The 15,350-nt window shown below is 36.8% G+C and overlaps 1 protein-coding gene across 1 annotated transcript in view; it reads left to right on the top strand.

Annotated features, from left to right (window-relative positions):
- The window catches only part of SYT10 (synaptotagmin 10), a 54,587-nt gene extending 39,451 nt beyond the window's left edge, over positions 1-15,136 (top strand). The window contains exons 4-7 of the mRNA XM_045776525.2: positions 6,424-6,544; positions 9,426-9,597; positions 11,955-12,084; positions 14,856-15,136. Coding sequence (XP_045632481.1) covers positions 6,424-6,544; positions 9,426-9,597; positions 11,955-12,084; positions 14,856-14,927 — 495 coding nt within the window. The 3' untranslated portion in view covers positions 14,928-15,136. The remainder of the gene's footprint in view (positions 1-6,423; positions 6,545-9,425; positions 9,598-11,954; positions 12,085-14,855) is intronic.
- Positions 15,137-15,350: the final 214 nt, after the last annotated feature.

Raw genomic sequence — 15,350 nt, 5'->3', positions numbered from 1 at the left:
GAAGCAGACTCCCCACTGAGCAGGGGGCCTGATGTGGGGCTCAATCTCAGGACCTCAAGATCATGACCTGAGCAGAAGGCAGATGCTTAACTGAGTCACCCAGGTGCTCAAGGAGGGGTCATTTAGAATAAGGCCAGTGTGTTGCCATTTTAAATTATCCTATGTCATTGCCAGAGCCAGTGGTCTCTGTTTACCTTTTGGTCATGGTTGGACCCTTCACTCTGCATCTCTCTCAAACCTCTTTATATGCTGTTTCCTCTGTTTTTAATTCTCTTTACCTTTAGTCATTCTTCAAAGTTCAGATTAAAAGTCACTCACCTCTAAAGTCCTAGATTTCATAGAAAGAATTAGGTATGTTCATTATCCAGTATGGTCTTTCCCCATGTATCCCCAACCAGATCAACCTTGACCTTGTTATTGAACTTGAACTTGAGTTATTAGCACCAGTTGGTCCTTTGTGGTCTTCCTAATAAGGCTCCGTTGGGTCTATAGCAAACAAGGGCTAAAAGGGCCTATGCATACATTCCTGAACGTGCTTGAACTGTATATACTATTTAGTACTCATTTTACCAGTGCTTAAAATCACAAAATTTTAGAGCTGGAAAATAAATTAGTTCATCTTTTTGAACACCGTCATGTTATACCAAAGAAACTGAGGTCAGGTGAGGTTAAGTGGATTGCCCAAGGCTAAACTCCATGATTTTCTCAGGTGGACGGATGATGTGGGTCAGAGAGAAATAAATATTTTATAGTAGTTTGAATGCAGTAGACCCACTCAGGGGCTGCACTGCACTGTGGCTTCATTTTGCGAGCAGGCGAATGAAAGGCTAGTAATTTAATGAAGATGCTCATTTGATCTAGTAACACATCGTTTAACAGTGTGAGGAAACCCATCCGTTTTCTTACCAACCAGGAAATGTGGAAGGCAGGCAGCATTTAGGGTGCTAAGTGGATGTGATAACTGCTATCACCATGACAACCAGTTGTTTAAAGGTTTTTTTTTTCAATGTCTTAATGATTCTTACTTTCTACTATATCTCTGAATTCAAACTTTTCTTCAGCCAACACTTCCACACACCTGTTTACTTTAACGGCCCCTCTCCCCCCCCTTTTCTAAGATTTATTTATTTATTTGAGAGAGAGAAAGAGTTGGGGTTGGGCAGAGGTAGAGAGAGGCTTAAGCAGACTCTGTGCTGAGGACAGAGCCCAGTGAGGGGCTCCATCTAAGGACACTGAGATCACGACCTGAGCTGAAACCAAGAGTCTGACGCTCAAACAACTGCGTCACCTAGGTGCCCCGCCCTTCTCCTTTTTTCATCCGAATCTAGCCTACTCAAAACAAAATAGTGTTTTCCAAATTTTATTTTCATTACCAACAAGTATGTGGGAGATGTAGGATTTTAACTCTGGCTTTTCTGATCTGGGAACCTATGTGCCCTTTTCATTCTGCCAAGCTCCCACTCTTTCATATTACCAACACCTTCAGATCCCTATTACCCATAGGAGTCACAGAATAAACTACAGAGAGGCTTAAACCTCCTCCAGCATGTCACCAGACTCCTTATTTCTCAACATAAACTGCCCATTCTTATTTGTAAGTATTAATCCTCATACTCACATACAACATTATTCCTCTTCTTCTCTGCTAATCCCATTGAGTTTCTTTAGGCTCTCAAACCTTAATGTGCTGTTTCCTCCAGGGGTGCTTCCCTTGGTTAGAACATGCTGTAGTTATCAAGCCTTGAATCTGCTTCCTCTCCATCTCTGTACTCATTTGCTATAGTCTGATCTTACTATTAGCTCAGTGCTGAAAATAGGATGTGCAGTGCAACTACTTGTATATCAACTTATCTTTCCAATGACTTATTTTTATCTTGGAGAGAGGGTACATGGGAAAATCTTTATAACTGTGACTAGGTTTATGAGGTTAACTATTGCCGGTTATTAGAAAATGATCTTTATCTACCCAGCTCCATGTCTGTGGAACCAGGATGAAGAAATCAAATGTACAGTCCCTGCCCTGGCCACCGTGTTAGCCTTTTTCACAAGCCCTTCTTCCAAGTTTCCAGTCAGAAGACTGTCACTGTGACTGTTCCACCAAATACATTAGTGTGTATGAGAATGGTCTTCGTACTTGAAAGAGATTTTATGGAGCACTATATGCTAGACTTAAAGCAGGGTTTCAAATGATTATTTGCCCAAAGATAAAAATGGTGTTTCAAAGGTTAAAATGGGAAGTTCATGTAGATGTAGAATTGAAATAAATGAGGTTGTCCATAAACCAACTTTTCAGAAACTCAAAGCCTTTCTCATTTTAAGAAACTAAAACCCAAAATTACCAGTTCAAACACTTTAAAGATTTGGGATAAAAAGAATTCCAAAAAATAGTGTATACCTCTCTACTTTCTTTAACAGAACATATAGAATATATTTTCTAAGCTTAATGACTCAAAAGCCACCATTCTGAATTAATTACTGTTAAAACCTATAATAAAATGCTGTTTTTAAGTTAGTGAGGCACTTTTAGTGTCAGTTCCCCTTGATACAAAATGATTCCAGATTGTTATCCTTTTTCAAACATTTGCTTCTTTCTTGTATGAGTAGTGTCTCTCCAGCTATCATTTATTGCTGCCTTCAGCAGACAGACTACTGTTAGTTCCCCATCTCCACATTCCACGTGTGAGTTCTGACCTGCTGTAGGCAGATGGACCAAGTAAATATTCTTATTAGAATTTTCTCTAAAATAACAGTAAATGGGTAAATGAATAAGTAAATAGTAAATGAATAAGAAATGAGGTAGTCTCCTTATTTCAGAGAATTTCACTATATAACTTTGTTACATTTATGCTGTATGTTCACAGACCTTTCAATTTATTTTCTGGTTCTTTGCTGTGCAGGAGGGGGTTCAGACTGTTGGGACTGAGTATGGCCTTATAAAATGCAGTGATCTAAAAGGGCTGAGAAGAGGTGGCAATTAAAACTCAACCTGCTCCCTGGAGCTGGGCCATCAACACAGGGCCAGACTCAGTAGGGTTACCAAGAATTAGTGCACACTAGCTCACGGGACTATAGCCAAAATCTGGAGTTCTGCTGTTACATTTGTTACAGGACCTTTTTAAAGGTTATACAGCCATTTACCTTCATTAAGTTCACTTCTCATAATTATCTCTTAGATTGCTTCTAGATTTAAAAAGTTACAGAATATTGGTATTTACCTTAGAGAGTATTCTGCCCTTTTCAGTGTGTATGTAATTTCAGTTCTTTCACATTCATACTTCCTGAAGGAAAAATCTAGTCTAATGAAGAATCTAACTTTTGTGCAGTTATTATGCGCACATACTGTACCTTAATCTTTACCATCCAGTTCATTCCAGTTTCATTAAAACTCCTGACCTCATGAAGTTTAAATATTCAAGGAGGTTTCTTACTACAACAGTAGGCAAAAAGCCAGCTAGCCTGTCATACAGAGCTGCCTGGGAATGTTTCTTAGTAATGCTCTTTGCTTTCAATTTATTTAGGCTACTACTCTGGTCAGCTCCTCAGTTTAACCTCTTCATGTTTACCAATACCTGTTCATAACAGATAGTCAAAATCGTGTTGCAGCTGGATAGAAAGGACCTTTGAGAGATGGGAACCAAATATGGTGAACTTTCTTTGTTCCAACAAGGAAGCATGTGGTATATCTAGAGAAGTAGAAAAATTATTTCCACAGATTGTGTCATGTGTAAAAGTAAAACCATATCAATCACACACATAAATATGTTTTATTTGTTAGTCTCTTTAGATATCTCTGTCTGTGTACTTTTGTCTGTTTGTATGTGGTACATTCCCTCTCAGACTCTAAGCATTTCATCTCTGAGATCATGTCCCCTATTTCCTCCCTAGCTTCTCCATTGTTATCCCCACCATATTTCTTGGTGGAACTTAATACCTGCTCTCTACATTCATAAAGGGGTCCCTTAATTTTTTCACCAGCTGGGTGACAAAATATGCCTACTTTTATTGATAGTTCCTGGAGGAGAAATACACAATGAGAGAAAGGGAAGGGTGGTGGCTGCCAGACAGAAAACTTCGGAGAAACTACATTGATTCAGCCTAAAGAAACACTAGAAAAAGAGACAGAGAAACAGAAAGAGAATCATCAGATAAAATAGGATGCAGAATTATTTTTTTAGCCTTTTATAACCTTTTTTCCTTCTCAGCTGAGATTTTCAAGGACACAATCATGCCACATCTATCTTGATATGTATGGTACCTACCAGCACACCTAGCAAATAATACTCAGTAACTGCTTGGTGGGGAAAAGAATGAATCCTTAGTAGGAAGTTGTACTCAGAAATTTCTGTTTCTTCTCAGGCCTCTCCCATTGGATCTTGCTCACTATTTTGGATTTGCAGCAATCCAACAGCCCAGAAGAGACCCAGTTGGATATATCTTTGTTTTAAAACATTTTTTAACTAAAGTTCTTTAAAAACAGTAACTGCTTTCCTTAATTTTTTTTCATTTATCTAGTACTTAGCACCTGATTCTGTGTAAGGTACTGCTCCATGTGACGGCAATACAGCCATGAATAAAACAGCATCCTTTACCATATGCCAGACACTGTGTCAAATGCCTTGAACTTTATTTACATTATCTCATTTAATGATTAAAACCATGGTTGAGTATTTTCTTCAATTTGAAAATGAAGTTTCAGAGATTCAAGCTTAATTAAATTTCCTAGGATCTCACAGCTAGGAAGTAGAAGACGGAAGTCAAACACAAGTTTAACTGACTCTAAAGTTTATGCTCTTAATTAGCAGGACCTACTACTTCTAGACCATGAATAAAGAAATAGGAATTACATAAATCAGAACCTAAGCTGTAAGAATAAGTCCAACAAATGCTAATAGTTTGTCATGAAGAATTTTTAGGAACCTAGTTCTACGGCCCTGGGTGCATAGCAACTTATTTCCTGCCAGATTGAATCTCCCACATATTGTCTTACCAGGAGTGATTTGATTAAATCCTATAAACAGCTCTTTGAGAAGCATCCTAAATATACATTGTTCGCACTCATTTTTGTTTGTCCACCATCTATATAGCTATGGAGAGGAAATCTATATCAGGGTACTGTGGATAGTTCAAATTCATATTTGATACAGAGCGGGTCAGTTTTTATCCATCTGAACTAATAATCTTTTCATTCCTTCAAAGAGATGCACTGAGAACTAGCTATGTACCAGGCACTTCGGTAGGATGTAGCAGTAAAAAGATAAGAACTCTGCTGTCCTAGACCTCACATATGGGAATTGGGGAAACAAAAAACGAATTTAAAAGATAAGTTCTGATGATTATAAGTGCTATAAAAAAAAATGTGAAGGATCTGTTGAGTAGGTGACCACAGGAAGGAAGGGTAAGGTCTCACGGAGGAGATGCTATTTGAGAGGAGTCCTGCATAGTGAGAAGGAGTCATCCATGGAAAAATATATTAGAAAAAAAGAAAATGCACCAGGCAAAAGCAGGAACAAACTGCATTTGCTTGAATAACAGAAAGAAAAAAAAGGGGGCTTTTGATCTGTATCAGAGTAAGTTGAGAAGAAAGGCAAGAAATAAAATTAGAAAGACAGCTAGGGTCCTGATCACACAGGCCCTTACATGTGTGACCTTGTGATGTACCGTCCAAACCAAAGACACACTTAAGAATTGAAGGGGATGTTCTTACTAATTACACCAGTACAACAGGTATAAACCCAGGATTTCTCAGATATACCAAGATTTATAGTTACCCCACTAATATGCCAGGAGTTTGAATTTTATTCCCATATAATTGTGAGCCCTTAGATTGGTTTAAGCAGGAGAGTGAAATAACTTGATTTGCATTTCATAAGTGATCACTTTGCTTCTGAGATAGATCAATTTTAGAGACTCATAATCCTGAGAAGAAGTGATATTGCCTTGAATGGTGTTCACAGAGCTGAAAAGGAAGTCACTCATTTGGGATCTATTTTGTAGACAGCATAGACAACACATGGATTAAATGTGTAGGCGCGAGGGCAAGAGTAGAATAGAAGTGACTGCTGGGTTCTGGCTCCAGTCTCTGGGTGAATGAGGACATCCTTTGCTGGGTTTTGGAAAGATTGACAGAAGAATCGGTTTCAGAAGATGAATGGGAATGAGTGGAATCAGCAGTCTGGTTTTGACTATATTAAGTTTGAGATTCCTGTTAAAAACACAAGTGGAGATGTCAAATGAGCAGCTGGAATATACTCTCTTTTCTTACTCTGTTTAGAACTTTCTTGCATTATCTGTGTCATTAATAAAACAATTTAGAATGACATTCAAATATTCTATTGAAGTGATTTTTCACTTAGCCTCTTCAATTATATCTTGTTTTCACTGTCTGGTATTTGAAATTGCTAACATTACCAATTGCCTTTCTAGGAAAGTATAGATCTGGGTGAAATCATGTTCTCCCTTTGTTATTTGCCAACTGCCGGACGTATGACATTGACGGTCATCAAGTGCAGAAATCTGAAGGCTATGGATATCACTGGCTCATCAGGTATGTACACATTTGGCTAGTAGGTCCAGGGTACGTTCCAAATAAAATATTTCATGTATCCAAAATTATGTATGGCTATTGAATTATTGAGTTCATTTGTCTATAGTGGGGTATTATAAAAGTGGAAAAAGAGATTACCAAACAACGTACACCAAATCACCTCTTGTATTTACATTATCATTACAAAACTTTTTTCAAATTTATCAAATAGATTTGACTATGAACTTGGGTTTTTATTTCTTTCTCTAATGATTTAGTTCTCAAAAATTCATAATTTGCCAGTCACTACCCTACTTCTAACTAGTCAGTTGCTTATAAAGATTCTTGACCTCAAGCTTGCATTACCCAACAAGTATGAAAACACATGTAGACTGAATTTATCTCCCTCACCTGATCTGCAGAGAAATAACAAGTTTCCAAGACCATTATTTGCATTTGCATTCTTACCACCCTTCAAAATAAAAATTTGGGCAAGTGTAGGGACTGAAAGAAATAATAAAGTAAAGGAATGCTTCTTGAAGTTTCTTAAAAATGTTCTAGGAGGAAAATCCTCTTTCTGTGCTAATTTTGATGAAAAGATAAAGCCACGTCATGCTCTTTACCCCTTCATTTATATCAGGGTTATGTATTCACTTAAACTCTGGCACAGGTCTGTAGAAGAAAAAATGATCAGGACAGAGGAGGGAGGTCAGTAAGCATTTGTCGAATTAAATAAGAAATGGTAGTGGAGATACAGGAAAGGATGACATGGGGAAAGGAATCTATAACTTTGTGGTTCTTCAGAACAAAGAATAAACTAAATTTGCATTACAAAAAGCATGAGGGAACTCTAAGTTCTAGTGTGGAAAGAGCTCCAAGGTATACTAAGTGAATAAAAAAAAAAAAAACAAGTGAGGTGCAAAAATAAATATGGTTATCGTGCTCTTTCTATGTAAGAATGGGGTGTGTTACAATATATATTTATGTTGTTAATGTTTGCAAAAAGAAATACCAGTGTGACACAGGAAAACTAAGGGGTGGAGAGAGAGGTATGGGAACAGATGGGAGGGAGACTTTTCATTATATGTTGTTCTCTATCATCCCCATTTTTGAACTATTTTGTGAATAATTCTTTCATTTTTTAAAATTTGCAATACATCATTGATATATAAAGCTAGAAAGAAAGAAAATTCCACATTTATTTTGGTGAAAAAGTCTTGGGTCAGTAAATGTTGAAGCATTTAAACAGTGTACTCTGCAAATTATTGTTTATCCTACTCTTTCCACCATATATCAAAAGAGATCAAACTTTGAGGCAAGCAGACAGCACCAAAGTTGTAATTAAGTGCAAGATTACTTTTTGTTTATATGAAGCTTTTCATCAGAGGAGTGCATGCTCTGAGAACACCACCTCATTAATTCTCACAAGAGGTTTGTGAATCAACTAAAGAACCAGTAAATTATCCTTGTCACTAGTGGACAAATGTCGTCAGAAACATGATGGGGGTGGCAGAGGATAAAGCATGTTTTGTTCCCATTGTTAATAAGAGGTCTCGGCCTGGGGCCTCATACACAAAAGAGTATCACAGAAGAGAGTTTCTTCCTTAGAACATACTTCCTATTATTAAAAAATTGAGAAGTAAGTGGGAAACAGCCATTGAACATTGCCATTTTACTTTGCTTTCCTTTACATACCCTATATCTAGCCAGAAAATATATTTTTGCTTCTTGATGGAAATGCTTGTGAAATATACAGATACATCTTTCTAGAGCTTAAAAGGCATAAATCCAAGTAAATGTATACTGCCATGATTTTGGCTTATTCCAAGGAAATGAGACTTACTGCTACATTGGTGGAAAGAGGGAGAAAAACGTGGTGGTGCTACTGGTGGAGGACCACCGGAATAAAGGGAGGGAAATAAATGAACGTAGAGCAGACACTGATTGTTTTAACAGCTAGCATTCTCACCCCAGTGCCAACACCCCCTCCCAAAGCCATGCCTCCTTCTTGTGAAAAGGTACAAAAGCAAGGCTTTTCTAGAAACTTTCGTATAATACTGCAAATTTTCTGTAATACTGTAACAGTTTTTCTACTCAAGGTGGGAGAAGTAAAAATAGAGATCAGTCAACTGGGGCAGAATTTGTTAACATTTATTTGACTTCCTTGGCCCATAAAAATATACCCCCACTAATTTTTTCCCTTTCAAGTTGGCATCATATAGACAATATCATATAAAGAACCGTCCTTGAGAACATCTTTAAACCAAAAATTAGCTTTTTTACAGTATACAATTAAACACAATGTATTTAATATACTTGTAGTGATCATTTCTTCAGCCTGAGCCCCTTATCAAGCACCAACACCATGACTGTAAAATGAAAGTTCTTATTTTAGTACCTTTGACAACTGAGAAAATTCTATTCATTGTGTTTATACACACACACACACACACACACACACACACACTAGATACAATGTTACTCTTTCACAAATTTTAGTCTTCTTATCCTAAATCATTTTGAAGGAAATTAACTTTAAGGCAATTATACTTACTTGTTAGGATTACATTCCCTAGAAATCACTTTTAACAAAATGTGTCCTCAAATAGCTGTGACTAGAAGACATACTATAGTTCATATTATAGCTCTTGATGGACTAGTAGGTTTTTTCTGTTGTATTAAAAACAGATAAAGTTAATGCTTTTTTGCTTCATTCAAGATAAATTCGTACATTTAAAGTAAGAAGTGTAAGTTATTGCCTCTAAATAAGTCATTTGAATTTAAAACTGATAATACTAAAAGGCTTAGTATACCTTTTCTTATTTAGTAACAACTAACTACAGTTTTATTTATACTTTTTACTATAACGTTCATTTTAATGAAATTACCTTACCATTCCTAGATCCTTATGTCAAAGTGTCTCTGATGTGTGAGGGTCGAAGATTAAAAAAGAGGAAAACAACTACAAAGAAAAATACTCTAAACCCTGTGTACAATGAGGCCATTATTTTCGATATCCCTCCAGAGAACGTGGACCAGGTCAGCCTCTCCATTGCGGTCATGGATTATGACAGGTACGTACATGTATTTCTCACTCACTGAAGAACAGCCATCTTTAGTCATATGTAGAACATATTAAACATTCCAGGTTATTTACTGCTTCCACAGTTTTAATTTAAAATGGAAGAGGGAAAAAACATTCATTTAAAATTAATTTTTCCCATGTTATAATTTTTTTTTTCCTATAGAAGTCATTCTTAAGTTGAAGGACAGGACACCTGGGGCTGGTGAAAGAGTGGTGCAGAAGTAATATAGAACCGATTACAGAGAGCACTATTGTGACGTCTTTTTACAATAAAAACAGAAACTACAATCAATGGCGTTTGTTTTCCCAACTAGGCTGGAATATGAATATCATAATTCTTACCCAAGCTCTATCATTAACTGGCTGTGTGAAAGGGCAAATTATGTAATCTCTTTGGGATTCACTTTTCCCATATGTAAGACATTAGCATAATACAGAACCATTAACAGTGAATATTAAGAGTGGAAAGTGAATAATGGCCATAGGGACACAGCCTTGATGCCTTCGCATCAATCTTAAAATGTGCTTTGTGGGTAATTCTTTCAGCTCACACACTTTGAGTTAATTCTTTCATAAAATAAACTGCAAACTCCCAAGTGCAGCTCTGACGTTTCTTCCTGCCTCAGCTCCAGCTTTACTCTCCCACTCTTGCCTTGTCTGAAATGCCACCCTGCTCTGTGTATCTCATCCCACCCAGGCTTCACAGCCCTGCTCAAGTCACCCCTTCTGTGTCTTTCTCAGCTAACCAACCTCTTCTTCCTCTGAACTCTTATCCCACTACTTATTTGGCCCTTGCTATATATTTCTTTGTATTATTTTACTTTTTATAAACATTTGGAAAGGAATACTATATGTTTAACCTACAAAATTATCAACATATAGACAGTGTCCTACTATGTTTATTTTGTTCTAATGTACTCAAAAGGAGTGCTCCATTTTATAGTAACCTGAACCCTATAACCTAGAGAAATTAATATGTTATCCTCTGGCTCAGAGCTAGAAAATGAAGCACTAAAAAGTAAAATGATTTATACCATTTATTTACAATTAGTTTATGTCACAGTTTAGAAAAAAAATTGTCACTATTTAGAGAGAGAAAAATCTTGAATTAGTTAAAATTTCAAACTCTAAAAATGTTGCAGTGTTTTCATCAGAAACTCTTATTCTGCTTTCCAAAAAGGAATGTATTCCTATTGATTTTTCACAGTGATTGCAGGTAGATACAACAGAGCCTTTGTCATGCAGACAATTTCAGGGAAATGGATCTTGACAATAAATAAAACAGAAAGATTTAAAAAATTATTCCTAAAAATATGCTTGTTTGGGAAACTCCATATGGAAGAAGCATGATACTAAACATTCATATCTACATCAATGACAGAAAGTAATGAAAGGTCCTAAAATCATCTCGAAAGTCTCCTTAGAGACGTCTGTCGGAAGAACCCTACAGAAATGCCTTTAAACTACATTCCATTCTTGAGTAGCAACTTAGCACGTGCACGCTTGAGTCAATGGTCTGATTCAGATCCTGCCTCTGCCTCTTACTGTGTAGAGGTGGGTTCCTTAACTTCTGGGTGTTTAGTTTCTTTATCTGCAAAACGAGATGATGATAATGATACTCATGGTCATGGTGTGAGAATTAAGTGATTCAGTACATTTACATTACTTATAACAGTGTCTGGCACATAACAAGCTCTCAAAAATATTAAGTATCGTTGTTTTGATTTGTTGCTGTGAAAACAGGACAGGAATAGGAAATAGGAAAGTTGTGCAGTATGCTCTGGTGTTGTGCAGTAATAAATCAAATCCATAGTACTGAAGATTGCCCTGCCTTGTTTAATTGTGGTACAAGCAGTGACATATGACATATGCTGACATATCACGTAGAGTCAATTAAATATGGCCATTTATACAAGAAAGTCGGTATTGAGCTCTTGGTAAGAAATCTAAGCATCATTATAAAACATTAAGCCCTGTGGAAAAAAACAAGATCTGATTTATAGCACTTAAAGTTAATAGTACTGCTTCTAAAAAGGAAATTCAACAATATAGGTAAGGAACAGCTGGCATTTCTCATTCTATTTTATTGTAAAATGTGCTCAAGTTACAGAGAACTAAAATGGTTTGTATCCTTTTACAAACTCATAGTTGAATGCCGATCCTGTGTAGGAAATTTTGTCTACTTAAGATTTTTAATTTGACCTAAAGTAGTTTAATCTGCAGAATCATTTAGAACCTATCATAAAATCTAGTGTTGAAATCATATTTTAAAATTCTGCTAAGATGTGCAAAACTCCATTTATCTTTGAATGTTGGAATGAAAGTGTGTTATTCTCTGAATCATAGGGTAGGACACAATGAGGTCATAGGAGTGTGTAGAACAGGACTGGACGCCGAAGGTCTTGGGCGAGACCACTGGAATGAAATGCTGGCCTATCACCGAAAACCAATAACACACTGGCACCCCTTGCTGGAGGTATGCTGTGGTTTGCTGGCATCTACTCTGTTTTTTATCTCTTTTGCTGAAATATTATTTATCTGCTAACATGCGTCTGTCATTTTATATATTCAACTATTTTTTTAAACATTGCTCTTACTTCCATCCCACATACTCTTTCATCCAGTATTCAAAGTTCTGTGTGCCTTGTAGGATTTTAGAAACCACTAAAACATCTGGGTTTGATATTCCTTTGGACAGTAAGCTCATAAAAATTGCAAGTCTGTCATTTTCGTTACATAGCCTGAAAACTTCTATCAGTGAGTGATAGAGCAATAAAGTAAATGTATCACTAACTGGAAACTGAATTTTGCTGCTTCTCTTTTGTGGAAACGGGCACCTCATCTAAACTTCCCTAGAATCCCTAAATAGAAGTACTCTCTTCTAATACACCTCTTCTATGTAAAGGGACAGGTATATCTCCCAATACTCCAGGCAGTAAGTAAAAGTGCTCACAGATTTTTAAAATATTGAGGCATCAGCTTGCCTGAGTTCAAAGCCTGGCTCTGCTGTGTGACTACATATTGGAGAACTCTGGGCAAGTTCCTATAACCTCTCTACACTTCTGCTGTTAGTTTGTAATAATAGCAAACTCAACGAGTAAAACTAAATAAAATGCCAAATTTTAAGTGCTTAGCACACAGTTTGACATAATGTTAGCTCTGATTACAACTACTATTAATAGTTATATTAACCAGAAGTAACAACACCAGTTTCTATCAGGACTTTTAGCCTTTAAGTTAGTTGTCAGTCTACTTGATACACCGAATGTTGCTAGCTGGAATGATCTTCCTTCCCAAAGATGATTGCTGGGGACTCTTGAAGAGTCACAAAGTAAGTCTTATGTGACCTGACCAAGAGAGAATGCAGGTTGACAAAAGGATGTGGGGTAGATGATGGAAATCATGCAATTCGATTAAAAGAATAGTTGTGATAGCCACATAGTAAGTGAAAAATACAGTGCCATCTGCTCATGTTCTGCTTCTTGTTCTGGCATTAAGCACTGGGTTAAATGAAAGAGGCAGCACAGTGTAATTAACTAAACGTTAATTTAGTGGGCCCAGGTTCTTTCCAGCTTAGTCGCAAAAATGTGACCTTGGCTGTGTACCCAGGACATTATAGGGAAAATTTGATGAACACTGTATGAACACTGCATGCTCAGGCAACAGAGGTGAGCTGTTCTCATGCATAAGATATCTGCTTATATATATGGATGTTCTGAATCTTTATCTCACTTCATTTAATGTAAATCATAAAAGACACACACACACAAACATAAATGCACATTGACACAGCACTTTCCCCTGGAGTGCTTCCGAAGTACAAACAGGTATATTCAGCAAGTCTTGGGAAAGTTGGGTTTCATGTCAACAGTGTGTATTGTCTAAAGTATAAAGTATAGTCTACTTCTTATTATACAATCACTATCCTTTTCCTGCTTCTCATCTTGCTTTCATTTAAAGTTTGAAAAGCGAATATTAATTCTAAGAATCTAGACATGAGAGTAAAGTTTGGTGGGCAGAGAACCACACTGAAAGTGATGTGGGATCTACTCCTGTTTCTCTGGCTGTCTAACCCTGAGCAGTTCACTTGTTCTGTCTACAGCTGGATTTCTCCATATTTAATGAAAATAGAAACGCATGCCCCTACAGACTTCATAGGAATTATGTAAGGAGAAAAGAGACAATGCGAGCAAGAACTTTTTACTAATGAAAAGACAGGGGTGGTATGACCCAAGGTATATTATAATTACATATGACTGTTTCATAAGCAGCTATACATTTATCTGGTGAAGGGGAGCTCTGGAATAGGCATATGTTTGTGTCTCAGGACATGTGAACACTTTTCAGTCATTGTAGGACATACAGGAAGAACACGCTACAATATGGGCATCAGAAGAAGATCTCAGATATTTTTCTAGCAGCTGAATATCAAAGGACAAATGGGACTAAAAGACTATGTAAATGTACTTTCTCCAGCAAGTAGCTCCTTTTTTCCAACTCCTGCACCTACATTCATTGGTCAAACAGAACATATGGACTAGAGACCTAAGAACTGGCTGGATTTTGCATTTTGGGAAAGTGGTGAGTGTATAATTATATGTTTTATTGCCAGAGAAGGGATTAAAATGAGAAGGGAACAATTATGTGAGAACTGGGTAAGTTGGTGGGACAGAGACTAAAGCATCATTTAGAAAATCTGGTTACTTCTACCTAGTCACAAGTTTATGCTATTGTAACTGAACTTTTTGAATACACATAATATTTAGGGACCATGAGAAATTATTCTTCAACACTCATGGCTCCCAAAGTCAGTCCCTCTTGTCTCATTAGTTGCCCCTGTAAAAATCACCTCCTGCCTTAGAGCAAGAGCAATGCAGTCTCTTGTGCCTTGAGCCTTCTTGCTCTTACCTAGCAGTCACCCCCAACTTCCACAAAGCATTAATTATTTGACAGTAAGAACTGAAAGCCTATCATAGAATGTGAAATGAGTCTGCGGTCATGACTAGTTGTGTGTACAGTGTCGCTCCGCGTGCCATGTTGTACCATACTCTGCCTACATGTCCATGAGGTGTCTGTGCCCGTGCTGCACAAGAAGGTGAGTTCTAGAGGGCAGGGGGAATTATGTATATCTTCTCTTCAGAGACTTGCATATCATGGTTGAATATGCACTATTAAGAGGTAGCAGCAACTACCCACTTTATTATTTTTTTGCACTAGATCATGCATTATGAAATTATTGTCTTTCAGTTACCTGGCCGAGCAACCAGTTTTGATAGTCAAGGATCCTGTCCATCTCCCAAACCACCTTCCACACCATAATGCCTCCAAAATAAAGACCATTATAATAAGGACCCAGGACCCTGTGCTCATCAGATCAGAAAAAGAATGGAAGGTTTGATTTCCTCATTTAAAACATATCTTGAAAATGAACAAACGACATATAATTTTTAATTTACTTCTTTTTGTCTGTTCATTAACTTTAGCCATCTTGATATATTTTACTTGAATACAAATAGTCTTTACTTGCATAAGGCATTTTATTCTTCATGTCATATGCCTATTAGCACAAAGAGTGTTTTCATAAGTTGCAATTCTTTGCATAAGTAAAGAAATACATTCTTTTAAAACAATCTGTATTTATCTAAAATTAAATATAGTTTATGCTGCTATTGTATAAAGTAGCACATGTCATGTATGTATGGTTTTGATTTTGTTACAACAATGTTAATCTCTAGTTGTACA

The sequence above is a fragment of the Ursus americanus genome, chromosome 25 (genome assembly GCF_024610735.1).
Source record: "Ursus americanus isolate L20-20 chromosome 25, mUrsAme1.1.p, whole genome shotgun sequence".
Taxonomy (NCBI): domain Eukaryota; kingdom Metazoa; phylum Chordata; class Mammalia; order Carnivora; family Ursidae; genus Ursus; species Ursus americanus.
This window is presented reverse-complemented; position numbering and strand designations above follow the sequence as displayed.